This window comes from Rhea pennata, chromosome 34 (genome assembly GCF_028389875.1).
Source record: "Rhea pennata isolate bPtePen1 chromosome 34, bPtePen1.pri, whole genome shotgun sequence".
Taxonomy (NCBI): Eukaryota; Metazoa; Chordata; class Aves; order Rheiformes; family Rheidae; genus Rhea; species Rhea pennata.
Window position 1 is genome coordinate 22,800 of NC_084696.1, and position 27,849 is coordinate 50,648.

At 70.5% G+C, this 27,849-nt stretch overlaps 2 protein-coding genes across 2 annotated transcripts; both read left to right on the forward strand.

Moving 5' to 3' along the window:
• Positions 1-5,611: 5,611 nt before the first annotated feature.
• LOC134152859 (zinc finger protein 420-like) lies at positions 5,612-27,746 on the forward strand. The gene is made up of 6 exons (XM_062598558.1): positions 5,612-5,669; positions 6,913-7,036; positions 7,375-8,778; positions 20,352-20,710; positions 20,789-21,879; positions 26,114-27,746. The coding sequence occupies exons 2-6, from the start codon at positions 6,949-6,951 to the stop codon at positions 26,943-26,945; spliced, it is 3,774 nt and encodes a 1,257-aa protein (XP_062454542.1). The 5' UTR covers positions 5,612-5,669; positions 6,913-6,948; the 3' UTR covers positions 26,946-27,746.
• On the forward strand, positions 12,677-15,513 carry LOC134152869 (uncharacterized). Its single transcript, XM_062598581.1, has 2 exons — positions 12,677-13,121; positions 14,183-15,513. The coding sequence occupies exons 1-2, from the start codon at positions 12,762-12,764 to the stop codon at positions 15,476-15,478; spliced, it is 1,656 nt and encodes a 551-aa protein (XP_062454565.1). The 5' UTR covers positions 12,677-12,761; the 3' UTR covers positions 15,479-15,513.
• Positions 27,747-27,849: the final 103 nt, after the last annotated feature.

Genomic DNA, 27,849 nt, shown 5'->3' on the forward strand with positions numbered 1-27,849 from the left:
TGCTCTGGGTGCTCCAGCAGCTTTCCGGGTGCTCCAGCAGCTCTCCAGCTCTCCGGGTGCTCCAGTGGCTCTCCGGGTGCTCCGGCAGCGGTGGCTCTCCGGGTGCTCCGGGTGCTCCAGCAGCTTTCCGGGTGCTCCAGCAGCTCTCCAGCTCTCTGGGTGCTCTGGGTGCTCCAGCAGCTCTCCAGTTCTCCGGGTGCTCCGGTGGCTCTCCGGGTGCTCTGGGTGCTCCAGCAGCTCTCCAGCTCTCCGGGTGCTCCGGTGGCTCTCCGGGTGCTCTGGGTGCTCCAGCAGCTCTCCAGTTCTCCGGGTGCTCTGGTGGCTCTCCGGGTGCTCCGGGTGCTCCAGCAGCTTTCCAGGTGCTCCAGCAGATCTCCAGCTCTCCGGGTGCTCCGGTGGCTCTCCGGGTGCTCCGGGTGCTCCAGCAGCTCTCCAGCTCTCTGGGTGCTCCAGTGGCGTTGGCTCTCTGGGTGCTCCGGTGACTCTCCGAGTGCTCCAGCAGTGTCGGCTCTCCGGGTGCTCCAGCAGCTTTCCAGGTGCTCCGGTGGCATCGGCTCTCCGGGTGCTCCAGCGGCTCTCCGGGTGCTCCAGCAGCTCTCCAAGCGCTCCAGCAGTGTCGGCTCTCCAGCTGCTCCAGTGGCTCTCCTGGTGCTCCAGCGCTTTTCCTGCTGCTCCAGTGGCTCTCCAGCTGCTCCAGCTGCTCCAGCAGTGTTGGCTCGCCGGCTGCTCCGGCAGCATTGGGCTGGGAACGGGATCGGGAAGGGGCTGCCCCAGAGGAACCACGCTGCTGTGAGCTTCCCCACGGCGGTGCCCTGGGATGGGATGAGCCGGAGCCGGAGCCGGGGCAAGCGCGGGGGGAGGAAGAGCCGGAGCGCGGGAAAGGCGGCGGGCGGGAGGAAGAGGAGGGAGAGCAGCGGGGCAGCGTCAGTTGATGAGGGAGGAGGCCGGGGGGCCGGCGGGGGCGGCCGCGGGGAAGGAGGGGTGGGGGAAGGCGCGCGGCGACGGGAAGCCCAGGGCCCAGGGCAGCTCCAGCGGGGCGCCCGACAGGGAGGCGACGGGCAGCGGCGCGGGCGAGCCCGGGAACGGGGGCAGCGAGGGCGCCGGGGCGCCGAAGGAGGCGCCGGGGAAGGCGGCCGAGGCCGGCGGCGCGGCGCCGGCGCCCGGGGCGCCCTTGGCCGCCGGCGCGGGCTTGTCGCCGGCGTGGGTGCGCTGGTGCCGGTTGAGGTGGGAGCTGCGGCTGAAGCACTTGCCGCACTCGGCGCACTTGTAGGGCTTCTCGCCGGTGTGCACGCGCTGGTGGATGGTGAGCTCGGAGCGCTGGATGAAGCTCTTGCCGCACTCGGAGCACTGGTAGGGCTTCTCGCCCAGGTGGATGCGCTGGTGCTTGATGAGGTTGGAGCTGACGCTGAAGCACTTGCCGCAGACGTTGCACTTGTAGGGCTTCTCGCCGGTGTGCATGCGCCGGTGCTTGGTGAGGTCCGACTTCTGGATGAAGCCCTTGCCGCAGTCGGGGCACTTGTAGGGCTTCTCGCCCAGGTGCGTGCGCTGGTGCTTGATGAGGTTGGAGCGGACGCTGAAGCTCTTGCCGCAGTCGCCGCACTTGTAGGGCTTCTCGCCGGTGTGCATGCGCCGGTGCTTCACCAGCGCCGAGTTCTGCCCGAAGCTCTTGCCGCACTCGGGGCAGGTGTAGGGCTTCTCGCCCGTCTGCGTGCCCTGGTGCTTCACGTTCTCCGCCCGGGAGGCGAAGCTCTTGCCGCACTCGGAGCACTTGTGGGTCCTCTCCGGGGCCGGCCGGGCGCGGGAAGCCCAGAGGAAGCTCTTGCCGCAGTCGGTGCACTTGCCGGGCCGCTCGCCGGCCAAGAGCCGCCGGCGCTTGCTGCTCGCCAGGAAGCTCTTGCCGCAGTCCGTGCACTGGCAGGGCTGCTCGGCGCCGGCGTGCACCCGCTGGTGCCGCTCCAGGTGGGAGCTCTGCGAGAAGCTCTTGCCGCAGTCCTCGCACCGGAACGGCTTCTCGCCCATGTGGATGCGGCGGTGCCGGTCCAGGTGGGAGCTCCAGGCGAAGCTCTTGCCGCAGTCGCCGCACTCGTAGGGCTTGCCGGCCGCGTGGCTCCGCTGGTGCTGCAGCAGCGAGGCGCTGAGGCCGAAGCTCTTGCCGCACTCGTCGCACTTGTGGGGCTTCTCGGCGCCGTGGGCCCGCTGGTGCTTGGCCAGGGCGGCGCTTTTGCCGAAGCCCTTGCCGCACTCGGCGCACGGGAAGGGCTTCTTCTCGGCGGCGCGGGCCGCCTTGGCGGCGGCGGCGCGGGGCGCCGGGCGGCCGCCGCACTCGGCGCACTTGCAGCCGGCGCCGGCGGGCAGGTGCGTGCGCCGGTGCCGGTCCAGGTGCGAGCTCCAGCTGAAGCTCTTGCCGCACTCGGGGCAGGTGTAGGGCTTCTCGCCGGTGTGGATGCGCCGGTGGCGCTCCAGGTGCGAGTTCCAGTTGAAGCCCTTGCCGCACTCGTCGCACTTGTAGGGCTTCTCCTCCAGGTGCAGCTTCTGGTGCTTCACCAGGCTGGCGCTGGCCGGGAAGCTCTTGCCGCAGACGTTGCACTGGCAGGGCTTGACGCCGCCGGCGTGCACCCGCTGGTGCTGGATGAAGGCCGAGCCCACGCTGAAGCTCTTGCCGCAGTCGGCGCACTTGTAGGGCTTGTCGCCGGCGTGCCGCCGCTGGTGGGTGATGAGCGTGGAGCTCAGCCGGAAGCACTTGCCGCACTCGGCGCACTTGTAGGGCTTCTCGGCGCCGCGCAGGCGCTTGTTGAAGGCGGAGCCGAAGCCCAGGCTCTTGCCGCAGTCGTGGCACCGGCCGTGGCCCAGCAAGCCCCGCGGCGGGAACTTCTTGAAGCCGCGCGGCGCCGACTTGCCCTGCCGCTTGCCCGCCGGCTTCCTCGGCGGCCCCTCCGGCTTGCCGGCGCCGTCGGCGGCCTCGGCGCCGGGCGACGCGGCTCCCTTGGACTTGCCCGCCGCCGGCGTCTCCACCTTCTCCAGGTCGCCCTGCGCCGGTTCCTCCTCCTCCTCCGGCTCGCTCGGCGGCCCGTCATCTGCGGGAGCGATGGGATTTCATCCCCGGTTCCCGCCCCGGCGCGGTCGGTCCCCGTTCCCGAGCCTCGGCGCCGGCTCCCGGGCATCCCGGCGGGACCCCGCCGCGCGCCGGCGCTTACCGGAGACGAGCCCTCTCCTCCGGTGCGACTCGGCGAAGGCGGTGATCCGCGGCCAGCTGATGGCGATTTCCTCGGCTGCGGGAGAGACCCGGGCGGGAGGTCGGGGCGGCCGCTCGGCCCCTTCCCCGAAAGGCCGGGAAAGGGCCCGGACGGGCCGCGCGGGCGGACGCGGCACGGGAGCGAGCGGGAACGCCTGCCGCCGGCCGGCCGGCCCGTGTTTCACCCCAATTCTGCGCCAAACCTTCCTCCCCGCCCAAGAAGGGAAACGGCTGCGTGGCACCCAAATTCCCGGAGTTCGCCCCCGGGAAACGGACGGGAAGGTCGAGCCGTGCCAACGGGCGCGCCGAGGCGAGGAGCCCGCGGAAGCGACCCGAGTGCCCGGCAGCGCGGCTTTCCACGCTTTCCCCCGGAAAAAAACCCCCAGGAAAAACGGGGCGAAAAGCGCCCGGATCGGCGCGGCCTTACCCAGCGAGATCACGTTCTCGTAGTTCTCCTGCATCTCGTCCCGGGAATCCAGATTCGCGCGCGTGCCGGCCCGCAGGCGAGTGCGCGGCGGCCTCCGAAGGGCTCCGGCCCCTGGGAAAGCAAGCGGGAGCCGGTGGCGGGGAGCCGGGCTGGCGGATCTGCCCCCTCAGCAAGGCGTTCTGGGGTGATTTCACCCCAAAGCGCCTCCGGGCGCCCGTCCCACGCGAAGGAAAACCCAGCGGATGCTTCCCCAGCTCCGGCCGGCACGGGGCAAACGGGCAGCGGCGGCAGGTAAATCGCGGTCGAGGCGACGGCAGGCGGCAGGGCTGGGGAGGGCGAAAACACAGCGGCGCTGAGCGCAGCGGGGATTAAAATGCAGCAGAGCCGAGTGCATGGAGCAGATCTGGAGAGGGAAGGAGAAAACACGGCTGGACGCGGGGAGCACTGTGCAAGGCGGGAAGGAAATGCAACCGAGCTGCGGGCGGGCAGCAGGGTGGAAATGCAACCGAGCTGCGGGCGGGGAGGGGGGTGGAAATGCAACCGAGCTGCGGGCGGGCAGCAGGGTGGAAATGCAACCGAGCTGCGGGCGGGGAGGGGGTGGAAATGCAACCGAGCTGCGGGCGGGCAGCAGGGTGGAAATGCAACCGAGCTGCGTGCGGGGAGGGGGTGGAAATGCAACCGAGCTGCGTGCGGGGAGGGGGTGGAAATGCAACTGAGCTGTGTGCGGGGAGGGGTTGGAAATGCAACCGAGCTGCGGGCGGGGAGGGTGTGGAAATGCAACCGAGCTGCGGGCGGGGAGGGTGTGGAAATGCAACCGAGCTGCGGGCGGGCAGCAGGGTGGAAATGCAACCGAGCTCCGTGCGGGGAGGGGTTGGAAATGCAACCGAGCTGCGGGCGGGGAGGGGGTGGAAATGCAACCGAGCTGCGGGCGGGGAGGGGGTGGAAATGCAACCGAGCTGCGGGCGGGCAGCAGGGTGGAAATGCAACCGAGCTCCGTGCGGGGAGGGGTTGGAAATGCAACCGAGCTGCGGGCGGGGAGGGGGTGGAAATGCAACCGAGCTGCGGGCGGGGAGGGGGTGGAAATGCAACCGAGCTGCGGGCGGGGAGGGGGTTGGAAATGCAACCGAGCTGCGGGCGGGCAGCAGGGTGGAAATGCAACCGAGCTGCGGGCGGGGAGGGGTTGGAAATGCAACCGAGCTGCGTGCGGGGAGGGGGATGGAAATGCAACCGAGCTGCGGGCGGGGAGGGGGTGGAAATGCAACCGAGCTGCGGGCGGGGAGGGGATGGAAATGCAACCGAGCTGCGTGCGGGCAACGCTGCGCAGGACTGGGGGGGGTGGAAACACCGCGCAGGGGTCGCGAAGGGAATCGCGGCGCGCCGGACGCGGAGTGCAAGACCCGCGGGGGGGGGTGGTGGAAATGCAGCCGAGGCTGCGGCCGGGCGCGGAGCCGGGGGGGGCGCGGAGCCGGGGGGGGCGCGGAGCCGCGGAGGGGGCGCGGGCGGCCGGGGATGCGCCGCGGCCGGGCGCAGGGAGCGGGCGGCGGCGGCGGCTCCCCCCGGCGCGGCCCGGCCCGGCGCGGCGCGGCGCGGCGCCCCCCGCCCGTCGGGGGCCCGGGGGGGTCCGGGGGGGGCCCGGGCACTGCCCGCCGCTCCGGCCCTGCCGCCGCTCCATTACCTGGCGCTTCCGGCGCTGGCGGCTGCCGTGGGAAAGGAGGGACAAGGCGGGTGGGGGGATGGCGGGAGGGGGAGAAGGAGGGAGCAGCCCCCGGAGACGCGGCCGGGCCGCCCGGGGGGGGGCGGCGGGGGCAGGGCCGGGGGCCGGAGCGCGCTGGCGGAGGCGGCGGCCGCCCCGCGTTGTTGCCAGCCGGCTCGGTAAGCGAGGGACACAGGAAGGGGATGGAGCAGCCGGGGCCGCGGCGGGGAGGGGGGACAGGAAGGGGGGGGCCGCGCCGCCAGCGCCGAGCGGGCACCGCGGGCCGCCGCCGCCGCCTTTGTGCCCGGCGGCCGCAGGTACCGGCGGCGCCGCCGCCGCGCTGCCCTCGGGCCGCCGCCGTCGGGGCGCCGCCGCCGCCGGCCGGGAGCGCCGCCGCCCGGCCCGGGGGCGCCGGGGAGGGGGGGGCACGGGGGGGTCGCGGCGCCTCGTCCCGCCGGTGCCGGCCGCGGGGTGCCCGACGGGGTGGGGGGGTCGGGGCGCCTCGTCCCGCCGGTGCCGGCCGCGGGGTGCCCGACGGGGTGGGGGGGGGTCGGGGCGCTTCGTCCCGCCGGTGCCGGCCGCGGGGTGCCCGACGGGGTGGAGGGGGGTCGGGGCGCTTCGTCCCGCCGGTGCCGGCCGCGGGGTGCCCGACGGGGTGGGGGGATCGGGGCGCCTCGTCCCGCCGGTGCCGGCCGCGGGGTGCCCGACGGGGTGGGGGGGGTCGCGGCGCCTCGTCCCGTCGGTGCCGGCCGCGGGGTGCCCGACGGGGTGGGGGGGTCGGGGCGCCTCGTCCCGCCGGTGCCGGCCGCGGGGTGTCCGACGGGGTGGGGGGGTCGGGGCGCTTCGTCCTGCCTGTCCTGGTGTCGGGGTGCCCGACGGGGTAGGGGAGTCGGGGCCCTTCATCCCACCGGTGCCGGCCTCGGGGTGCCCAACGGGGTGGGGGGGTCGGGGCGCTTCCTCCATCCTGTACCGACCTCTGGGTGCTCGACGGGTGGTGGGACCTGGTGGAGGTCACGGCTCAGGGTGTCCCCTCCGTCCTGTACTGACTTCTGGGCACCCGATGGGGTGGTGGGACCTGGAGAAGGTCTGATGTTGGGGTGTCTCCTCCATCCCATGCTGATCGTGGGGCACCCGACGAGGTGGTGGGACCTGATGGAGGTCGGGGCTCAAGGTGCCTGATGGAGTAGTAGGACCCGGTGGCTGTTGGAGCTTTGGGTACTTGACAGGGTGGTGGGGCCTGTTGGGGATCTGGTTTTGGGGTGTCCCCTCCATCCTGTGTCGACCTCTGGGCACCCAGAGGGGTGGTGGGACCTGGAGAAGGTCTGATCTTGGGGTGTTTCCGTCACCAAAACGCCTTCCCCATCCTATGCTGTCCTCGATGTCCCCCACCGGCGCTAGCAGCAGGACCTGCTGCGCCCCAAGGGCAAGTCACCCAGCAACCACCAGGACCCGCCACGCGTCGGGGCCCCACGGCGCCCCGGCTGTCCCACGCCGGCCCCCAGCGTCACCCACAGGGCGCTGGGGCCGAGGCAGGTGACCTGGGTGCCCTCGGCCTTGCAGGGACCCACCGCGTTGGGCGAGGCGAGGGAGGGGGCCATGGACCCCTGGGGAGCGGTGGACCGGGACCAGAAGGCGCTGTACGAGGGCGACGTGCAGGAGGACTACGACACGCTGGTGACCCTGAGTAAGTGGTTGAGGAGGGTTGGGGAGATCCCGCCCGACTCCAGCCCTTGGAAGGAGCCGGAGACCCAGCCCACCCCCAGCACCCGGGTCCCGTGTTTCAGCCCGACGCCCCCAAAGGAGCCGGGGGGGGGAAGAGCCCGTGGCCGCGGTCCCTGCCCCAGGGACCCGCGCTGAGGCTCGGGGAGGTTTGGGTGGAGTTGGGGGCTCCAGGTGAGCCTGGCTCGGAGGGGACGGAGCCGAGGAGCCGGTTTCTCGCCTATCCCGCGGGTCGGGCGTGGGCGGCCCCGGGAGCGACTCCTGGCTGGATTCTCGCCCTCTCTTTCCCCGCCGCCCCAGCAGGCGACGGGACGCCGAGCGACCATGAGGGAGAGGCCCCGGACGCGGACGGCCCCGAGATCGTGGAGCTGGACGCGGCCGCCCTGCTGGGCCACGCCGAGGGGGCCTCCCTGGCGGCGCCGGGCGAGCAGAGCCCGACGCGCGAGAGCCTGCGCTGGACGGTGGTGCAGCAGATCGACTCGCCGGGCAAGCAGCCGCGGCGGGGCGGCAAGGCCGGCGCCTTCCCCAACTTCAAGAGCATCATCGTGCTGCAGAAGAGCTACGAGTGCGGCGAGTGCGGCAAGACCTTCAGCTGCAGCTCCCACTTCAGCAAGCACCGGCGCACGCACACGGGCGAGAAGCCCTTCCTCTGCCTCCACTGCGGCAAGAGCTTCAACATCAGCTCCAACCTCTACCGGCACCAGCGGGCCCACGCCGCCGAGCGGGCCGGCCCGCCGGCGCCCGCCGCCGAGCGGGCCGCCCACCCGCGCGGGCTGCCCTACAAGTGCGACGAGTGCGGCAAGAGCTTCCGCCGCAACACGGAGCTGGTGACCCACCAGCGGCTGCACACGGGCCGCCTGCCCTTCCAGTGCGGCCACTGCGGCAAGAGCTTCTCCTGGAGCTCCCACTTCGACCGGCACCAGCGCATCCACACCGGCGAGAAGCCCTACAAGTGCCCCGAGTGCGGCAAGTGCTTCAGCCGCAGCTCCCACCTCTACCGGCACCAGCGCACCCACGCCGGCGGGCGCTCCTACATCTGCACCTACTGCGGCCGCAGCTTCAACAGCACCCTGCACTTCGACCGGCACCAGCGCACCCACACCGGCCAGCGGCCCTACAAGTGCACCCTGTGCGGGAAGGGCTTCAGCGACGGGCCGGCCCTGGTCAAGCACCAGCGCCTGCACCTGGGCGACGGCCCCTTCCGCTGCGAGGAGTGCGGCAAGAGCTTCGGCGCCCGGGCCCAGTACGCCCGGCACCGGCGCAACCTGCACGGCGGCCAGGGCGGCGAGAAGCCCTACCGCTGCGGCGACTGCGGCAAGAGCTTCTCCTGGAGCTCCCACTGGGAGCGCCACCAGCGCATCCACACCGGCGAGCGGCCCTACCAGTGCGGGGACTGCGGCAAGCGCTTCGGCCGGACCTCCCACCTCTACCGGCACCAGCGCACCCACGCCGGCGGGCAGCCCCACGTGTGCGCCGACTGCGGCAAGAGCTTCAACAGCACCCTGCATTTCCACAAGCACCAGCGCGCCCACGCCGGCGACGGCCCCCGGCACGCCTGCCCCGACTGCGGCAAGGCGTTCGCCGACGGCTCCGCTCTGGCCAAGCACCGGCGCACGCACACGGGCGAGAAGCCCTTCCCCTGCCCGCAGTGCGGCCGCCGCTTCAGCGTCAGCTCCCACCTCTACCGCCACCTCCGGAGCCACACCGAGGAGAAGCCGCTGGAGGAGCCGCCGGATGAGCTCGCGCCCTATTAACCGAGCCCGGCAGAGGGAAGCCCGCGGGGCCGGAGCAGGGTCGCCGCGCTCTCCGGGCTGGGAGCCGGCAGCTCCGGGGTCACCGCGCTCTCCGGGCTGGGAGCCGGCTGCTCCGGGGTCGCCGCGCTCTCCGGGCTGGGAGCCGGCAGCTCCAGGGTCACCGCGCTCTCCAGGCTGGGAGCCGGCAGCTCCGGGGTCGCCGCGCTCTCCAGGCTGGGAGCCGGCAGCTCCGGGGTCGCCGCGCTCTCCGGGCTGGGAGCCGGCGGCTCCGGGGTCGCCGCGCTCTCCGGGCTGGGTCTCCGGGCTGGGAGCCGGCTGCTCCGGGGTCGCCGCGCTCTCCAGGCTGGGAGCCGGCGGCTCCGGGGTCACCGCGCTCTCCAGGCTGGGAGCCGGCTGCTCCGGGGTCACCGCGCTCTCCGGGCTGGGAGCCGGCAGCTCCGGGGTCGCCGCGCTCTCCAGGCTGGGAGCCGGCTGCTCCGGGGTCGCCGCGCTCTCCGGGCTGGGAGCCGGCGGCTCCGGGGTCGCCGCGCTCTCCAGGCTGGGAGCCGGCGGCTCCGGGGTCACCGCGCTCTCCAGGCTGGGAGCAGCCGCCCCGGGCTCGCCGTCCCGCATGGGGAAGGCGCCTCGATGCCGCGGCGATGGGCGCGGCGTAGATCTGAGCCTGCGTCGGCCCTCGTGGGCTTCAGAGCCAGCCCTGCGGACGTAGTTTTAGAGGGTAGCTTAGGAAGGTAGGTTAGCTAGGGGAGGAGAGCGGGATGGAGATGGGGCTGGTGGCGGCAGTGGGGCAGCGGGCCCTGCCGTGGGGTTGTCACCACCTTTCTAGCGCCGCGCTGGAAAAACGGACATAATCCTGCCCTGGGAATTCGGACGATGCCAGCGACGCTCGCGGGGGAGCTCCTCTCCTGCTCGTCCTCGCGGTAGCCAGGAAGAAATCCCCCCGGCAGCGTAGCGGCTATGGGAAGAGGCAGCGCCGAGCACCTGGGGAAGGGATGGATGAAGCGTGGGAAGGTCGAGGTGGCGTTTGGGGATGGCGGGGAAAGGCCCCGGAGGGGGAGCTGGAGGCTGCGGTCGGCGTCCACGAGAGAGGGTCGGTACGTGACGGAGGTTGGTGCGACGGAGGACCGGGCGGCCGGGGGGAGCCGGCGGCGGCTGGGGGGGGGGACGCTGCCCCCTTCCCCGCGGCTCTGCAGCCCGTCTCCCGGGATGGAGGTGCTCGGAGAGGAGCTGCTGCGCGGGACCCCCCCCCGCCCCCCGCCCCGGGCGGCGGGACGAGACGGGCGCGCGGGGAGGAGCAGCGCGGAGGAGCCGCGTGGTGGGACACGGGACGGACAGGACGGACAGGACGGCCGGGACGGCGGCGGGGCCCTTTCCGCGGAGGCTGCGAGCCGGGCGCCTCCGTAAGCCGGGAGGGAAAGGGCAGAGCTCTGCGCCGGGGAGGTCGGCCAGGAGAGGGGGAGATTTGCCCCACAAATCAGCCGTCCCCTCCGGGAGCTGCAAAGCTCTCGGGCTGCACCTCGTCGGGGCAGGAACGTACGGCGGAGGCGCGGTTTTGGCCAAGTCTCGGCAGAAGTAAACCGATTTTTTTCCCTTTTCTCCCCCGCCACAACGCAAACTGGCCGAAACCTCAGTCCCTTCTCCGCAGTCGTTTTAAGCCGTGGCTAAATCAGCCCCGTGTTAGCTTTGGGCGCTGGCGATTCCCGCGCCGGCGTCGTTTTTAGGGAAGGAGCCCGGGGCGCCTCGCCTGGGCCGCCGGCGAAGCCGCTGGTGCCAGCCTGCCTGCCGGGCTCGCGCCCAGAGCCCCGCGGAGCGAGCGCTTTATTTAATCTATTTATTCTATTTATTCAGTGGGAGCCCAGCTGGGGGTTTAGGCGCTCGGCTTCGGTCACCGCGTCCGAGCCCGGGACGCGCCGCGGGCGTTCCCTGACGGGGCGCGCGGTTTTGGGGCAGGATTCCCGTTTCCAGGCGCTGGAGCATCCCGGGCGGCCGCGGGAAGACTGAGCTCGGTGGAGCTCAGGGCGTTCCTCGCCGGGGCGGCTGCGTCTGTGCCGAACGGCCTCCTGGCTTGCGGTAGAAACCCACCAGCGACGGAGATGGGGCCCAAGATGGAAAAAAAAAAAAAAAAAAAATCCTCCGGGCAGGCTAGGGAAAGCCAGAGGTTCCCGCGGGCGCCCGTCGGGCCGCGTCTCGGGGGCGGCAGCGGAGCGCGGGTCTGGGGGGTCCCGGTTTCCCGCGGGTGCCCTCTGCGGCTGCGGGGCGGCAGAGCCGGGGCTCGCTTCGCCCCGTGCCTCGGCCGCTCGAGCCGGGGTTTTTCGGAGAGGCGGCGGCTCCCTCGCTGTCCCGGCTGTGATCCGTCTCCGTCCAAGATAAGCAGGAACTGTGTTTGTATTGTGAATAAAATAGCCTAGCGCAAAGCGCCCGGCGTGCTCCGTGTCTCTTTGGGAGGCGGGCTCGCCTCCCGCTGCCGGGCTCGGTTATCCGGGGGCAAAACCCGGCTTCGGGCCGCGCTCCGCCGCCACCTCCCCTCCGTCGCCCCGCGGCGATCGGCTCGACGGGATAAAAGCAGCGGTTCGGCCAGCGGAGTTCGGACGTCCGAGCTCGCGCCGCTGCGCCGAGCTTGCCGCGCCGGAGAACCGGAGGCGAGCAGAGCCGGACGGGTTCCCTGCGGAAAGCTCAGACCTTCCGGGGGTTTTTTTGGGGCTCCCCCCCCCCAAAGGGAGCTCCGGCACCGACCTTCCTCCGGCCGCCTGCGCTGGCGCGTCCGAGCTGTGCCCGTCCCTGTCCCCGTCCGTCGGAGGGGACGAGCGGCGAGGTGCCGAGCGCGCCGGCGTTCGCTACTAACCTTTGGGCAAAGTGTCCCGTGTTAATCGCCCTGTTTGTCCAATTTCTGTGGAATAACTAATAATAATAATAAAAAAATCTGGCGTTTCGTTTTTTTTAACAAGAAATCCGCATTTCCCCCGGGGACGAGATCATTCGTTCTTCTGAAGTTCCCTGGAAATCCTGCTCTCGCTCCTGTTTTCTTCTGGAAATCCCCTTGTATCAGTTTCCTGGCTCTGGAACTGGTTTGAAATCGTGATTTGGAAGAACTGACGTTCGCCTCTGAAGAAAGCCCTCCTCGCGCCGACGATTCCCGGGGCAGAGGAGAGCGGGGGGAAGGACGGGGGTCTCGGGCCCGGCCCCGCGGGCGCGTCGCACCCCTCTCCTTGCCGCAGGCGCGCTCCGCGCCGGATTTCCGCCCCGAGTTGCTTTTCCCCGTCGCCCGAAGGCCCGCGGCTCGTCCCTCGCCCGATCTCCGGGCCGGCTCCGTGCGCCCGAGCGCCGGGTGCGACGGCGGAGCCCAGCTGAGCCCGTGTCCGGGCCGGCCCGGACGCCCGGACGCGAACGCCCGGACCCGCGCGGGTGACGCCGGGCTGAACGGGGCGGCGGCGGCGGCTTCGGCCGCGCGCGGAAGGCGCCGGGAACGAAGGGGAGACGGCTCGGGGCAGGCACGGCTGCTGCGCCTTTTGCACGTGGTCTTTTGCAAGAGTTGGATCGCTCTTTTTCCCGAGAAAAGAGGTAACAGCGGGGCTTTCCTCCCCGGAGCAGCGGGTCGCGTCGGCACCGCGCCGTGCCCAGACCCCCGCGGCGCGCAAAGCTTGCTCAACCGCCGCCTCGCCGCCAAAAAAGCTCGTCCGAAGAGACGCGGCGGGAGGAGGGATGCCCGCGGCGGGACTCTCCGGCATCGCCGTGACCGGTGGGGCGCGCCAGGACCTTCGCCCGCGCGGTTATCTCCGGTCCGGGGCTGGGGCTGGGGCTGGGGGTGCGGGGGGGGGGGGGGACATGACAGCTTTTTGGCCCTGCGTTATCTGGAGGGCGGCAACCGTTTTGCAGAGCCAGACGCGGAGGAAAGCTCCGGTCGCCCCATTTCCCGAGGGGGGCCCGGCCCCGGCTCACGTGATGCCGGGCGAAGCCCCCAAATACCGGCCCGGCGGCTCGGCGGCTCCATCGCCGTCGCCTCCGGCCACCGCGCTGAAGATGCTCTGGCTCCTGGGCTGCCTCTGCCTGGCGGCGGGGCCGGCGCTGGCCAAGGTGGGCTCCTTCGGCGAGTGCCGCCGCTTCTTCTACGGCGGGCTGGAGCCCAAGGGCCTGGGCTCGGCCTCGGCCGCCGCGATCTGCCAGCAGCGCGGCGGGCAGCCCCGCTTCGCCACGCTGTACGACCGCGAGCGCTCGGTGCCGCGCTGGTCCGCCTACGTCCTGCGCGCCCAGAGCTGCCCGGGCCAGGCGCAGCGCCGCAGCCAGTGGTTCGTGGAGCCCCAGGTGGGTCTCGGGGGGGGGGGCACAAGGGGGAGCTTCCCATGGGGGGGGGACAGGGGGCTCGCTGGGGAGCTTCCCACGGTGGCAATGGGGGACACGAGGGGGGTTTCCCACGGTGGCAATGGGGGGCTCGATGGGGAGCTTCCCACGGTGGCAATCGGGGGCACGAGGGGGGTTTCCCACGGTGGCAATGGGGGGTGTCAGGGGGAGTTTCCCGTGGTGGCAATGGGGGGCTCGAGGGGGGTTTCCCACGGTGGCAATGGGGGGCATGAGGGGGAGTTTCCCGTGGGGGGGACAGGGGGCTCGAGGGGCACCTTCCCGTGGTGGCAATGGGGGGCATGAGGGGGGGTTTCCTATGGTGGCGATGGGGGGCACGAGGGGAATTTCCCATGGGGGGGACAGGGGACTCGAGGGGGAATTTCCCACGGTGGCAATGGGGGGCACGAGGGGAGTTTCCCGGGGTGGCAATGGGGGGCTCGAGGGGGGTTTCCCGTGGTGGCAATGAGGGGCTCGAGGGGGAGTTTCCCACAGTGGCAATGGGGGGTGTCAAGGGGAGTTTCCCACAGTGGCAATGGGGGGCATGAGGGGGGTTTCCCACGGTGGCAATGGGGGGCTCAAGGGGAGTTTCCCGTGGTGGCAATGAGGGGCTCGAGGGGGAGTTTCCCACAGTGGCAATGGGGGGTGTCAAGGGGAGTTTCCCACAGTGGCAATGGGGGGCATGAGGGGGGTTTCCCGTGGTGGCAATGGGGGGCTCGAGGGGGAGTTTCCCGTGGTGGCAATGGGGGGCTCGAGGGTGGTTTCCCGTGGTGGCAATGGGGGGCTCGAGGGGGTTTCCCACGGTGGCAATGGGGGGCTCAAGGGGAGTTTCCCGTGGTGGCAATGGGGGGTGTCAAGGGGAGTTTCCTGCGGTGGCGATTCCCAGGAGGGTCTCCGGGATGGATGGAGACCCCAGAGGAGGGCGATTTGCTGCCGCCTTGCCCTAAAAGAGAGCAGGAGGGAGCGGGGGGGACGGGCTGGAGGGCGGGGGGACCCAGGCCCTTCTCCGGCTTCCCCCCCCCCCGCAGCTGGCCAGCGCCAGCATGTCCCCCGACATGGCCACGGAGAGCGAGTCCGGCCTGTGCTGCGGCGCGGAGCGGCCCGGCCAGGCGCTCAGCGAGCACTACGAGGACACGGCGTTCAGCCGGGGCCAGCTCAACCCCGGCGACCACCACTGCGACGCCGCCCGCACGGCCACCTTCACCCTCACCAACGCGGTGCCCCTGGAGCCCTGCTTCGCCCACGGGCGCTGGCGGCTGCTGCAGCGGGCTCTGCGCGACCAGCTGCGGCTCAGCTGCCCCGCGGGCGCCTACGTGGTGACGGGGGCCACCCCCGGCACCGTCGCCATCCCCAGCGCCGCCGACAAGGAGGGCGACCGCGAGCGCCAGCTGGGCCGGGTGGTCGTGCCCCGGCACGTGTGGACGGCCGTTTGCTGCGACAGCACCAAGCCGGAGGAGAAGTTCTCCCTGGCCTTCCTGGCGGAGAACACGGCGGCCTCCAGGGTCCAGGCGTTCCCGGTGAAGACGCTGGCGGAGAGGCTCGCGGCCATCCACGCCACCTCGGAGAGCGTCGAGATCTTCGCGGACGACTGCAACTCGCAGAGCCCCAAGGTCCAGGCCGTGATAGCAGGGGTGCAAAACGCTTTGGATTTCTCGATGTCGCCGGCGGCGGGCTGGAAGGAGGCGGAGGACGCGGGCAACGCCGAGGAGGAGGAGGGGCTGGAGCTGGATGCGGCGACCACCTTGAGCTTCTCCAGCCTGCGAGCGTGGCACCAGCGCTTCACCAAGCTGCACCGCCAAGGCGCCGTGGCCTGCGTGCTGCAGCGGGCCGACGCCGCGCCGGGGCCCGAGCCGCCCGCCGGCTCCTGGGCCAAGGAGTGCGTCCTGCAGCAGCAGAAGCACCTGCCCAGCTCCCTGACGGCGGCCGAGGGCTGGTCCTGCGACCGGCTGCCCTGCGACACCCACGGCGAGGCTTCCTACCGCTGGTGCTACGCGGCGGAGCGCCGCGGCGAGAGCCGGGTGCCGTGCTGCAGCAGCCGCTGCGCCGTGCCCGACGGCGAGAGGCAGCTCTCCTGCGACCGGGGCGACGGCGAGCGCATCAGCTGCTCGCCGCTCTACTCGGCCGTGACGGTGAAGGGGCAGTCGTGCCGGGACGGCTTCCCCTGCGGCCTCTACGGCAAGAGCTACTTCTGGTGCTACACAGACGAGCAGGGCTCCTGGGACTACTGCTGCGCGCCGCAGCACTTCTGCGGCGGCCACGGCTACGGCTACTCCTGGTGCTACGTGGACAACCGCCAGAGCAGCTGGAAGAAGTGCGCGCCCTGAGCCGGAGCCCCGCGGCGGGCGCCGGGGCGCGGCGGGCGGCTCGGAGCCCGCCGGGGCGGGGGGAAGCGCGCCTGCGGCGTGCGCGGAGGGAGCCCCGGCGGGCGGGCGTGCATCCCCGCGCGCATCCCATCCCGGCGCACATCCCCGCGTGCATCCCATCCCGGCGCGCATCCTGGCGCACATCCCATCCCGGCGCACATCCCCGCGTGCATCCCATCCCGGCACGCATCCCAGCACACATCCCATTCCGGCGCGCATCCCCGCGTGCATCCCATCCCGGCACGCATCCCAGCACGCATCCCATTCCGGCGCGCATCCCCATGTGCATCCCATCCTGCCGCGCATCCTCGCGTGCATCCCATCCCGGCACGCATCCCAGCACGCATCCCATCCCGGCGTGCATCCCGGCATGCATCCCATCCCGGCGCGCATCCCCGCGTGCATCCCATCCCGGCACGCATCCCCGCGTGCATCCCATCCCGGCACGCATCCCAGCACGCATCCCATTCCGGCGCGCATCCCCGCGTGCATCCCATCCCGGCACGCATCCCAGCACGCATCCCATTCCGGCGCGCATCCCCATGTGCATCCCATCCTGCCGCGCATCCTCGCGTGCATCCCATCCCGGCACGCATCCCAGCACGCATCCCATCCCGGCGTGCATCCCGGCATGCATCCCATCCCGGCGCGCATCCCCGCGTGCATCCCATCCCGGCACGCATCCCCGCGTGCATCCCATCCCGGCACGCATCCCCGCGCGCATCCCATCCCGGCGCGCATCCCCGCGTGCATCCCATCCCGGCACGCATCCCAGCACGCATCCCATCCCGGCGTGCATCCTGGCACGCATCCCATCCCGGCGCACATCCCGGCACGCATCCCATCCCGGCACGCATCCCCGCACGCATCCCATCCCGGCGCACATCCCGGCACGCATCCCATCCCGGTGCACGCCGCAGCGGCGTGCTCCCACGTGGGTGGAGAATAAACTCGACGCTTTGCACCAGACCGGCTCCGCGCTTGCTTTTCCGGCTCCCGGCGGAGCGGAGCCCGGCACGGGGCAAGGCGAGGGGGGCCGCTGCTCCGAGCGGGACCACGGCGCTCGGGGCCCCGCCGCGGAAGCGGCTTAGCGGGATTTTTCCGGGCGGGATGACGCCCCCCCTTTGCGTCCGATCATCCGCTCGTACTTTGCGGCCGGCGGCACCGCGCCGGGTTCGGGGCCGCCGGAGGGGGGGGGGTCTCCATCCTTTCCCCCCCCCCGGTGCCGCCGCCCCCGCGGGGTCTCCGGTGCCCGAGGGGGGGCTCCGCGGGCAGAGGCGTCCCCGGGGCGGAGCGGGCGCCGTCGGGGCGGGCGGGGTGGATTCTCCGCTGTCTCCTACGGGGGTTGAGCGCTGCCTGCGCCGGGGGGGGGACCCGGGGGGGCGGCCCGGAGGCGGGGGCCGCTAGAGGGCCCTGGCTGCTGCAGGAGGGAGGAGGCTCTCGCTGCTCACTGTATCCGGGTCACACGGGGAGCCGCCTCCGCCGGGACCGCGGCGCGGCCGGCAGCCAGCGCCGAGCACCCGCCGCGGCGGGCAGCGCCCGGGCGCCGCCGCCGAGCGCCGCCGCCGCCGCCCCCCCCGGCCCGGCCCGGCCCGGCCCGGCCCGCCCGCAGGTAACGGGGGGCGGCGGCGGCGCGGGGGCGGGGAGGGGGGCGGCCCGAGCTGCCCTCCCGCCCGCTCCCTCCGGCCGGGCTGCCGCGGGGTGCGGGAGCGCCGGTGTTGGGGGGGGGGGAGCGCGGGGGTCTCGGGATGCGCGTGTTGGGGTTGGCGGGGGGGGGAGTGGGTGTGAGATGCACGGGCACCCCGAGGAGCAGCGTGCACGGTCCCGGGCGCCCCGAGGAGCCGGGCACCCCGCTCCGAGTGCAGGGCGTGCAGCGCCGGACACCCTGAGGAGCCGGGCACCCTGCTCCGAGTGCAGGGCGTGCAGCACCAGGCACCCCGAGGAGCTGGGCAACCTGCTCTGGGCATGGGGCGTGCAGCGCTGTACACCCCGAGGAGCTGGGCACCCCGCTCCAAGTGCAGGGCGTGCAGCACCAGGCACCCCGAGGAGCTGGGCAACCTGCTCTGGGCATGGGGCATGCAGCGCCGGGTGCCCCGAGGAGCCAGGCACCCTGCTCTGGGCATGGGGCGTGCAGCGCTGGGCACCCTGAGGAGCCGGGCACCCCGCTCCAAGTGCAGGGCGTGCAGCGCCGTGCACCCTGAGAAGCCGGGCACCCTGCTCCGAGTGCAGGGCATGCAGCACCAGGCACCCCGAGGAGCCGGGCAACCTGCTCCGGGCATGGGGCATGCAGCGCTGGGCACCCTGAGGAGCTGAGCACCCTGCTCTGGGCATGGGGCATGCAGCGCCAGGCACCCTGAGGAGCCGGGCACCCTGCTCCGGGCATGGGGCGTGCAGCGCCGGGCACCGGGGCGCCCAGCTCCGGCTATCCCGGAGACCAAGGCACCCTGCTCCGGGTGCCGTGGGCCGATGGCTCCGAACGGCGGACGCCGCCACCGCTCCTTGCCCGCGGCCTGGACGGGGACGAGGATGCCTGGGGGCGCTCACGGGGCCGGGGGGCTCTGCCTCTTCCAGGGGCCGGCGAGCATCCGGGGGCAGCGGGAGCGCTGGCCCGGGGAGACGTTTCGCTCCGGGACGCCCGTCCGCCCCTTCCTTGGGACACGATGCAGGAGAACTACGAGAACGTGATTTCCCTGGGTGAGGACCGGCGGGAACGGCTCGGAGCCCGCTCCGGCGCGCCGCTGCCCCTTTCCCCCTCTTCCGTAACGCGCTCCGCGGCTCGGCCCCAGCGTCGGAGCGGGACGGACCCCGGCTCGGCTGACGTTGCTCAGCCTGGAGCGACGGGGCCGCGGCGGCTCGGGAGACGGGACCGGCTTGCTCCGGCGCGAAACTCCTCGCCCCGAAAGCCGGGCAGGACTCGGCGGCGCCGCGCGGGGCCGGAGCCCCCCTCGGAGCGGATTCCAGGCCCAGCTGCTTTTCATTAAACCCGCGTTCCCGGCCGGGTGGGAAACGCCGGGGCCCCTCGGCACGCCGTGGCCGGCTCCGGGAGCCGCGCGCTTGCCGGGCGGGAAGCGTCTCCCCGTGAATTCCCACCCTGCCTCCCGGGGTTGGGGTGGGGGGGGAGCAAACCCCCCATTCCTGCGGGTTGAAACCAGGGAATCCAGGGAAACCCCTAAACTCCCTCGTGCCATGGGGATGAGCCGCGGCCGCCGGCTCCTCGGGGCGGGCGACGGTGCTGGCGGGACCCCGGGGAGCATCCGGGGGCCGAGATCCGGGGCTGACGCCGCCGTGGTCCGTGTCCCGTCCCCCCCCCCCACCAGCGGAGGAGATCGCCATCAGCTGGCCTCGGATAACGGCCTTCGCCGAGTCGCACCGCAGGCGGGGAATGGTCTCCGGTAAGTCTCGGAAGCGCGGCCGCACTCGGCTGCCCCTCCGGAGCGGGAGCGCGCCGGGGCTCCGGGGTTTTTTGGAGGCGACTCAGGGGCCGCGTCGCCCTCGCAGGCGGTGACCCGGACTGTGAGCAGAGCCAGCTGGAGCCGGCGCCGCAGGTGCAGAGCTCGGCCGGCGCCGGCTCCAGCGCCGGCGGGATGAATCCCGACCTCCGGCGGCAGCTGGGGCTCATCCTGCAAACGGCCGGGCGCAGCCAGGTGGAGAAGATGCTGCGGGAGCTGGTGAGGGAGCAGAGCCAGGAAGGGAAGCGCCGGAGCCGCAAGAAAGCGCCTGAGAGCCCCAAGGATGGAGGTGACAGGAATGGGGATGGGGATGAGGATCTGGATGGGGATGGGGATGAGGTTGGGGATGGGGATGAGGATGTGGATGGGGATGGGGATGAGGTTGGGGATGGGGATGAAGGTTGAGGATGGGGATGAGGATCTGGATGGGGATGAGGTTGAGGATATAGATGGGGATGAGGATGAGGGTGGGGATGGGGATGGGGATGAGGTTGAGGATATGGATGGGAATGGGGATGGGGAAGAGGTTGGGGATGAGGATGGGGATGAGGATCGGGATGGGGTTGAGGATATGGATATGGATGGGGATGAAGGTTGAGGATGGGGATGGGGATGAAGGTTGAGGTTGAGGATGAGGATCTGGATGGGGATGGGGATGAGGATGGGGATGGGGATGAGGTTGGGGATGAAGGTTGAGGATGGGGATGAAGGTTGAGGTTGGGGATGAGGTTGGGGATGGGGATGGGGATGAAGGTTGAGGATGGGGATGGGGATGAGGTTGAGGTTGGGGATGAAGGTTGAGGATGGGGATGAGGATAGGGATGAGGATGAAGTTGAAGGTGGGGATGGGGATGGCCGAGCCCTCTGGCTGCAGCGGAGGCGTTGCAGGAGGGGATGGTCGGGGGCCACTGTCTGATTTTTTTGGGGGGGGGGAGGGATGCACTTCCCAGCTGAGCAGGAGCTTGGGGATCCTCTCGGGCTGCCCTGCTCCATCCCCAACATCGGGGTGCGTTTGGGGTTTTTAAATTTATTTATCATTTCAACGGGGGTTTAGGCGCGCGGGGAAGCAAATTGACTCCCGACCCTGCTCCGGGTTGCAGGCGACGGGGCGGCGAGCGAGGATGAGGAGGAGGAGGAGGAGGAGGAAGCAGCAGCTGGCCGGGAGGGGTTGGAGAAAGCCGAGTCGCCCGCGCCGTCGCTGGAGGATCCCGACCAGGGCAAGGCCAGCGGGAGCCAGTGCCGGGCCGAGGGGCAGGCGGCCGCGCGGCGCCAGAGCCCGCCGGCACCCAAGGGCCCCCGGCGCGGCGGCGGCACCAAGAAGGGCGCCGGAGCCGCCGGCGTCTGCACCGAGTGCGGGAAGGGCTTCGGCTGCGGCCGGCCGCCGCCGGAGAAGCCGCACCAGTGCGCCGAGTGCGGGCGCTGCTTCCGGCAGCGCTCCGTCCTGGCCAAGCACCAGCGGGTGCACACGGGCGAGAAGCCGTACCGCTGCGGCGACTGCGGCAAGTGCTTCAGCCGCGGCTCCAACCTCACGCAGCACCAGCGCATCCACACCGGCGAGCGGCCCTTCCGCTGCGGCGACTGCGGCAAGAGCTTCATCCAGAAGTCGGACCTGGAGCGGCACCAGCGGGTGCACACGGGCGAGCGGCCCTACCGCTGCGGCCAGTGCGGCAAGTGCTTCAGCGTCAGCTCCCACCTGGACCGGCACCGGCGCACCCACGCCGGCACCCCACGGCGGCCCCACGGCGCCGCGCCGCAGCCCCGCACCCGCCTCCAGCAGCAGCAGCAGCAGCAGCAGCAGGAGGCGGCGGCGGCCGCCCACCAGTGCCCCGAGTGCGGCAAGTGCTTTGCGCAGCGGGCCTCGCTCTCCAAGCACCGCAAGACCCACAGCGGCGAGCGGCCCTACCAGTGCGGCGACTGCGGCAAGAGCTTCAGCCGCAGCTCCAACCTCACGCAGCACCAGCGTATCCACACCGGCGAGCGGCCCTTCCAGTGCGGCGACTGCGGCAAGAGCTTCATCCAGCGCTCCGACCTGGAGCGGCACCAGCGGGTGCACACGGGCGAGCGGCCCTACACCTGCCCCGAGTGCGGCAAGAGCTTCAGCGTCAGCTCCCACCTCGACCGCCACCAGAAGATCCACGCCGCCGAGCAGGCCTCCTACCGCTGCCCCGAGCACCTCCAGGGCTTCCTGGCCGCCCACCAGCACGGGAAGCTCTTCAAGTGCTCCGAGTGCGGGCGCTGCTTCGGCCAAAGCGGCGCCCTGGTGAAGCACCAGCGGGTGCACGCCGGGCAGCGGCTGCAGCAGTGCGCCGACTGCGGCAAGAGCTACGCCGCCGGCCCGGCGCCCCGCGCCAAGCCCCGCAAGTGCACGGACTGCGGCAAGAGCCTGGGCGCGGCGGCGGCGGCGGCAGTGCACCCGCGCGCCCGCGCCCAGCAGTGCATGGACTGCGGCAAGAGCCTGGGCGGCGGCAAGGAGCCGCCGGCGGCGGCCGAGAAGCCCTACAAGTGCGGCGACTGCGGCAAGGGCTTCGGGCAGCGCTCGGCGCTGGTGAAGCACCAGCGCATCCACACGGGCGAGAAGCCCTACGCCTGCGGCGACTGCGGCAAGAGCTTCATCCAGAAGTCGGACCTCACCATCCACCAGCGCATGCACACGGGCGAGAAGCCCTACCGCTGCGGCGAGTGCGGCAAGTGCTTCAGCGTCAGCTCCAACCTCATCACCCACCAGCGCACGCACCTGGGCGAGAAGCCCTACCAGTGCTCCGAGTGCGGCAAGAGCTTCATCCAGCGCTCCGAGCTCACCATCCACCAGCGCGTGCACACCGGCGAGAAGCCCTACAAGTGCGCCGAGTGCGGCAAGTGCTTCAGCCGCAGCTCCCACCTCAACCGGCACCAGCGCACCCACGCCGGCGACAAGCCCGCGCCGGCGGCCAAGGGCGCCCCGGGCGCCGGCGCCGCGCCGCCGGCCTCGGCCGCCTTCCCCGGCGCCTCCTTCGGCGCCCCGGCGCCCTCGCTGCCCCCGTTCCCGGGCTCGCCCGCGCCGCTGCCCGTCGCCTCCCTGTCGGGCGCCCCGCTGGAGCTGCCCTGGGCCCTGGGCTTCCCGTCGCCGCGCGCCTTCCCCCACCCCTCCTTCCCCGCGGCCGCCCCCGCCGGCCCCCCGGCCTCCTCCCTCATCAACTGACGCTGCCCCACTGCTCTCCCTCCTCTTCCTCCCGCCCGCCGCCTTTCCCGCGCTCCGCCGCCGGCCCCTTCCTCCCTTCCCGCGTTTTATTTAACGCTTTGGCACAGCCGGGGAAAAGGGGGAGCTGGGAAATGCCCCCCGCCCGCTCCATCCACCCTCTCCTCTTTTTAGGAAAAAAAAAAAGGTGTTTTTTAAAGTGTTTTAAAGCAGCTCTGCGATGCTGCGGAGCTGCTGCTCTCTGGCCGGCATCCGATACCTGTGCAGAAAGCGAAAGGGAAAGCGAAAGGGAAAGCGAAAGGGAAAGCGAAAGGGAAAGGTGGCACCCGCGGGCGACGGAAAATCCCTTTCCCTTTCCCTTTCCCTTTCCCTTTCCCTTTCCCTTTCCCTTTCCCTTTCCCTTTCCCTTTCCCTTTCCCTTTCCCTTTCCCTTTCCCTTTTTTCCTCCCTTTTCTTTGGGGGGGGAAGGAAGGTGAATTAAATTCCCAACCCCAGCGCTGGTTTTAATCCCTTCCCCGCCGCTCACCGGCGCCCCGGGATCCGCGCGGGGACGGCGCTCGCGAGCCGTTAAAACCGAGGGCGGAAAAGATATTTTTTTCCCCTTCCGCCCGATCCGGGACGGAGAGCGGCCTCGCGGGGCTCGCTTTCCTGCGTTATTTGGGGAGATTCATCCCTACCGTTGGATCAACGGACGATTCTTTTTTACTGCCGTTGCATATCTCATTCCAGGCTTGTTTTCTTTTTTTTTTTAATTTTTATTTTTATAGCCCTGTAAATAGCCTGGTGGTAGCTGTAGACTTTGTAAATATTATATATATATATATATATATATATTATTTTTTTCCCCTTACCCTTCTTTTAATCTGTATCCCAGTGGCTCCTTGAGGCAGGAACCGCCTCGTCCGGGAGAGCAACGGAGCCGCCGAAGCCGGATCCAGCCCAAAGGGCTCCCGACGCTCCCCAAAGAAATTCCCCCCGGGACGGGGCGGCGGCGGGTCTCCGGCCCGGGCTGGGGCTTGTTCCCCGCTACCTAGGGAGGGTTAATGTATTTTGCCTCCAAAGATTAAGCGGAATAAGCTACGTCTCTCTTATGCATTAACCCTCCGTGACGGTGCCCGTCGGCTCCGCGGGAAAATCCCCCTCGGAGCAGCTTCAGGCTTCGCGCCTGGAGCCGGGGACGAAGCCGCGTCGCGGGCAGGACTGTGGCTGCCGCCCGCGTCTCCCCGTGGGACGTTTACTGTCGGACTCGGAGTCGCCTAGTGTTTTTTTTTTTTAAAAAAAAAAAAAAAACCAAAAAACAAAAAACAAAAGGAAAATGAAACCTGAGCCTAAATATAGAAATGAGGATTTAACCCCGTCCGGAAACGGGCCGGGGAATTTGCTGTGCGGCCGGCCGGAGGCTCGGGCTTCGGCGGCGGCTCGGCTCGCCCGCGGCGCGGAGGAGGAGCGGCAGGAGACGTGGAATTGCCCGTGCCGTCGCCGGCTGTTTGTGGTGGGTTTGGGGTATTTTTTTATTTTATTTTATTTTTTCTGGAAAAAATGTGATATTTCATTCCTTTCCCCCAGGGACGCTGGGCCGAGAGGGACTTGCAGCTTTAACGTGCGGATTTCCCTCGGCCAGGGAAAATCTCGCCCGCTCCGGGCTGCCGGGACCCGGAGGGACCCCGACGGGGCCGTTTACTGTTGTCGTAGAGGGAGGGAAAAAAGGAAAAAACTAGTGACATTTTGATATTCCTGTATTTTTACTGCCGCGCCGGCTCTCTGGTGTGTTTTTTATGGGTGCTGCTGTTTCCTGAGCCTGTTCCCCTTGGATCGTCGTCCCCTCCGGCCGGAGCTCCAGCCGTTACTGTACATAAAACCGGAGCTTTTTAGCCAGATTTCCCCCAATCCAGGCTGAAGCCAGCGGGGGAAAGTGCCGCGGGGAGCCGCGCCGGCGCCTCCCTTACGGAAGCCAAAACTGGGCTGGTTTCAGCATTTTTTTTTTAAAAGGAAAGAAGGAAGAAAAATGTTCTGCCTCTTTTTTTTTTTTTTTTTTTTTTTTTAATTATTATTAATTTCTGGTTGGAAGTGTCTTTGTATTTTGAAATTGCCTTTGATTTGATTTAATAAAAAGAGAGCCTGACACCCCGGCGTGTCGCGCGGCGGCTTGCGGCGGGGAAAACGCGGGTTTTGCCCCTAAAACGGCTCCGGGGGAACTTGGCCCGGAGGAGGAGGAGGAGGAGGAGGAGGAGGCGCCGCTTCCTCCCCGTTTCCTCTTCCGAGGGCGAGATCCCCCCCCCCTTCCCCGCTCCCGGGGTGCCCGTGGCCGCCCCGGCGCCCGGCCGGCAGCGGAGCCTCCCGGCGCCCTTCGGGTCCCCGCGGCGATTCCCGCATCCGTGTCCCCCCCTCCCCTCCCCGGCCCTGCAGCATCCCGGCTGAGGCTCGGCCAACTCGTGCCGCTTCCAGCTGGGATATTTTCTATCGGGGGCGGCTCTGCGGGGAGTGTTGGGGGGGGAGTCGGGGAATCAAGCGGCGGCTCCGCGGCGGCTCTCGCCATGGAGCCGTGCGTGCTGCTGGACCCGCAGCAGCGAGCCCTGTACCGGGACGTCATGCAGGAGAGCTACGACGCCCTCATGGCCCTGGGTAAGGCCCCCGCGCCCGCGCCGCGGGCGGCCGCCGGCCCCGCGGCGCCCGCCGACGCTCGCCCCTTTCCTCCCGCGCCGCAGAATTCCCCCGGCTCGCGCCGCGGCCCGTCGCCCGGACCCAGCGCCGGCAGCGCCCCAGCGCCCCGAGAGCCCGCGGCGCCGGCGAGCGGCACGCGACCCGCCGCGGTAAGGGCGGCCGGCGGCGCAGAGCCGGGGCGCCGGCGTGTTCCCGGGGCTCGGCGTTTCCCGGGGTTTGGCATTTCCCGGGGTTCAGCATTTCCCAGCACTCGGTGTTTCCCGGGGTTCAGCATTTCCCCGGGGTTCGGCGTTTCCCCAGGGTTCAGTGTTTCCCCCCAGGGTTTGGCGTTTCCCCCAGGGTTTGGCATTTCCCGGGGCTCAGTGTTCCCCCCACCAGGGCTCGGTGTTTCCCAGGGTTTGGCATTTCCCGGGGCTCGGCATTTCCCAAGGTTCAGCATTTCCCCGGGGTTCGGTGTTTCCCCCTAGGGCTCGGCATTTCCCAGGGCTCGGCGTTTCCTGGGGTTTGGCGTTTCCTGGGGCTCGGCATTTCCCGGGGCTCGGCATTTCCCGAGGTTCAGCATTTCCCCGGGGTTCGGTGTTTCCCCCTAGGGCTCGGCATTTCCCAGGGCTCGGCGTTTCCTGGGGTTTGGCGTTTCCCGGGGTTTGGCGTTTCCTGGGGCTCAGTGTTTCCCGGGGTTCGGTGTTTCCCCCCAGGGCTCGGCGTTTCTCTGGGGTTCAGCGTTTCCCTGGGGTTTGGTGTTTCCTGGAGCTCGGCGTTTCTTGGGGCTCGGCGTTTCTCTGGGGTTCAGCATTTCCCCAGGGTTTGGCGTTTCCTGGGGCTCGGCGTTTCTTGGGGCTCGGCATTTCCTGGGGCTCGGCGTTTCTCCGGGGTTCAGCATTTCCCCGGGGTTTGGTGTTTCCTGGGGCTCGGCGTTTCTCTGGGGTTCAGCATTTCCCCGGGGTTCGGCGTTTCCTGGGGCTCGGCGTTTCTCCGGGGTTCAGCATTTCCCCGGGGTTTGGCGTTTCCTGGGGCTCGGCGTTTCCCGGGGTTCGGCGTTTCCCCCCAGGGCTCGGCGTTTCCTGGGGCTCGGCGTTTCCCCGGGGTTCGGCGTTTCCTGGGGCTCGGCGTTTCCCGGGGTTCGGCGTTTCCCCCCAGGGCTCGGCGTTTCCTGGGGCTCGGCGTTTTCCCGCGCCTGCAACGCTCTCTCCCCGCAGCGTGCGAGCAGCTGGAGGACGAGGAGCGGGACGAGCCCGCATCGCCGGGCTGCACCGAGGTGCCCGGGCAGCAGCGCCTACGCCGGGCAGCGGCACCGGCAGCACCGGCGCGGAGACCCTACGAGTGCCAGGACTGCGGCAAGGGCTTCGCCTGGAGCTCGCACCTGGAGTGGCACCGGCGGGTGCACACGGGCGAGCGGCCCTTCGGCTGCGGCGAGTGCGGCGAGCGCTTCACCCAGAGCGCCCACCTGCGCCAGCACCAGCTGGCCCACGGCGGCGAGCGGCCCCACAAGTGCGGCGACTGCGGCAAGCGCTTCGCCGAGCCCGCCGCCCTGGCCGCCCACCGCCGCGGCCACGCCGCCGCCAAGCCCTACCGCTGCGGCGCCTGCGGCAAGGGCTTCGCCTGGAGCTCCCACCTGGAGCGGCACCGGCGGGTGCACACGGGCGAGCGGCCCTTCCGCTGCGGCGACTGCGGCGAGGCTTTCGCCCAGAGCGCCCACCTGGCCAAGCACCGGCGGCGGCACGCCGGCGAGCGGCCCCAGCGCTGCCCGCTCTGCGCCCGCGCCTTCGCCGACGGCTCCGACCTCGGCCGGCACCGGCGCGCCCACGCTGCCGCCGCCGCCGGCCCGGCCCGGCAGCGCCCGCCGGCAGCCCGCTGTCCCCAGTGCCGGCCGGGCCCCGAGCGCCAGCGCTTCGCCTGCGGCGCCTGCGGCAAGGGCTTCGCCTGGAGCTCCCACCTGGAGCGGCACCGGCGGGTGCACACGGGCGAGCGGCCCTTCCGCTGCGGTGACTGCGGCGAGGCCTTCGCCCAAAGCGCCCACCTGGCCAAGCACCGGCGGCGGCACGCCGGCGAGCGGCCCCACCGCTGCCCGGGCTGCGGCAAAGCCCTCGGCACCGCCGCCGCCCTCGCCAAGCACCGGTGCCTGCACCCAGGCTGCCAGCCCTGAGCCTGCCCCAGCGCCGCCTGGATGGGACCTGCCGGAGCTGGCACCGTGCACCAGCGTCGCTCCAGATGGGACCCGTTGGAGCCGGTGCCGTGCACCAACGTTGCCCCAGATGGGACCCACCAGAGCCTGCCAGTGCCGTGCCCAGCATCACCCCAGATGGGACCTGCTGGAGCCAGTGCTGTGCACCAGTGTTGCCCCAGATGGGACCCACCAGAGCCAGCCAGTGCTGTGCCCAGCATCACCCCAGATGGGACCTACTGGAGCCGGTGCTGTGCACCAGCGTTGCCCCAGATGGGACCCACCAGAGCCTGCCAGTGCCATGCACCAACGTTGCCCCAGATGGGACCCACCAGAGCCTGCCAGTGCCGTGCCCAGCATCACCCCAGATGGGACCTACTGGAGCCGGTGCTGTGCACCAGCGTTGCCCCAGATGGGACCCACCAGAGCCTGCCAGTGCCATGCCCAGCATCACCCCAGATGGGACCTGCTGGAGCTGGTGCTGTGCACCAGCATCACCCTAGATGGGACTCACCAGAGCCTGCCAGTGCCATGCACCAGCGTCAACCCAGATGGGACCTGCTGGAGCTGGTGCCGTGCACCAGCATCACCCCAGATGGGACCTGCTGGAGCTGATACCATGCACCAACGTTGCCCCAGATGGGACCCACCAGAGCCAGCCAGTGCCGTGCACCAGCATCACCCTAGATGGGACCCGCTGGAACTGGCACCATGCACCAGCCTCACCTAGATGGGAGCGGTGGCCGTGGTGGGGATTTTCCACGTCGGTTGTAACACCCAATAAATTCCGTGCTGGAGAGCCGCAGGGAAGCTCTGCTGCTGCGCTGAGGCTGCGGCTCCACCAGATCCCGGCACACCCCACCACCGGTGCGGGCATGAAACAGCC

Coding starts and splice junctions, on each gene's coding strand:
- LOC134152859 (XM_062598558.1), top strand. CDS start 6,949: ATGGACCCCTGGGGAGCGGTGGACCGGGACCAGAAGGCGCTGTACGAG. Junction 7,037..7,374: donor CGACACGCTGGTGACCCTGA/GTAAGTGGTTGA, acceptor CCGCCCCAGCAG/GCGACGGGACGCCGAGCGAC. Junction 21,880..26,113: donor CGCACCCACGCCGGCGACAA/GCCCGCGCCGGC, acceptor ACCGGCGCGGAG/ACCCTACGAGTGCCAGGACT.
- LOC134152869 (XM_062598581.1), top strand. CDS start 12,762: ATGCCGGGCGAAGCCCCCAAATACCGGCCCGGCGGCTCGGCGGCTCCA. Junction 13,122..14,182: donor AGTGGTTCGTGGAGCCCCAG/GTGGGTCTCGGG, acceptor CCCCCCCCGCAG/CTGGCCAGCGCCAGCATGTC.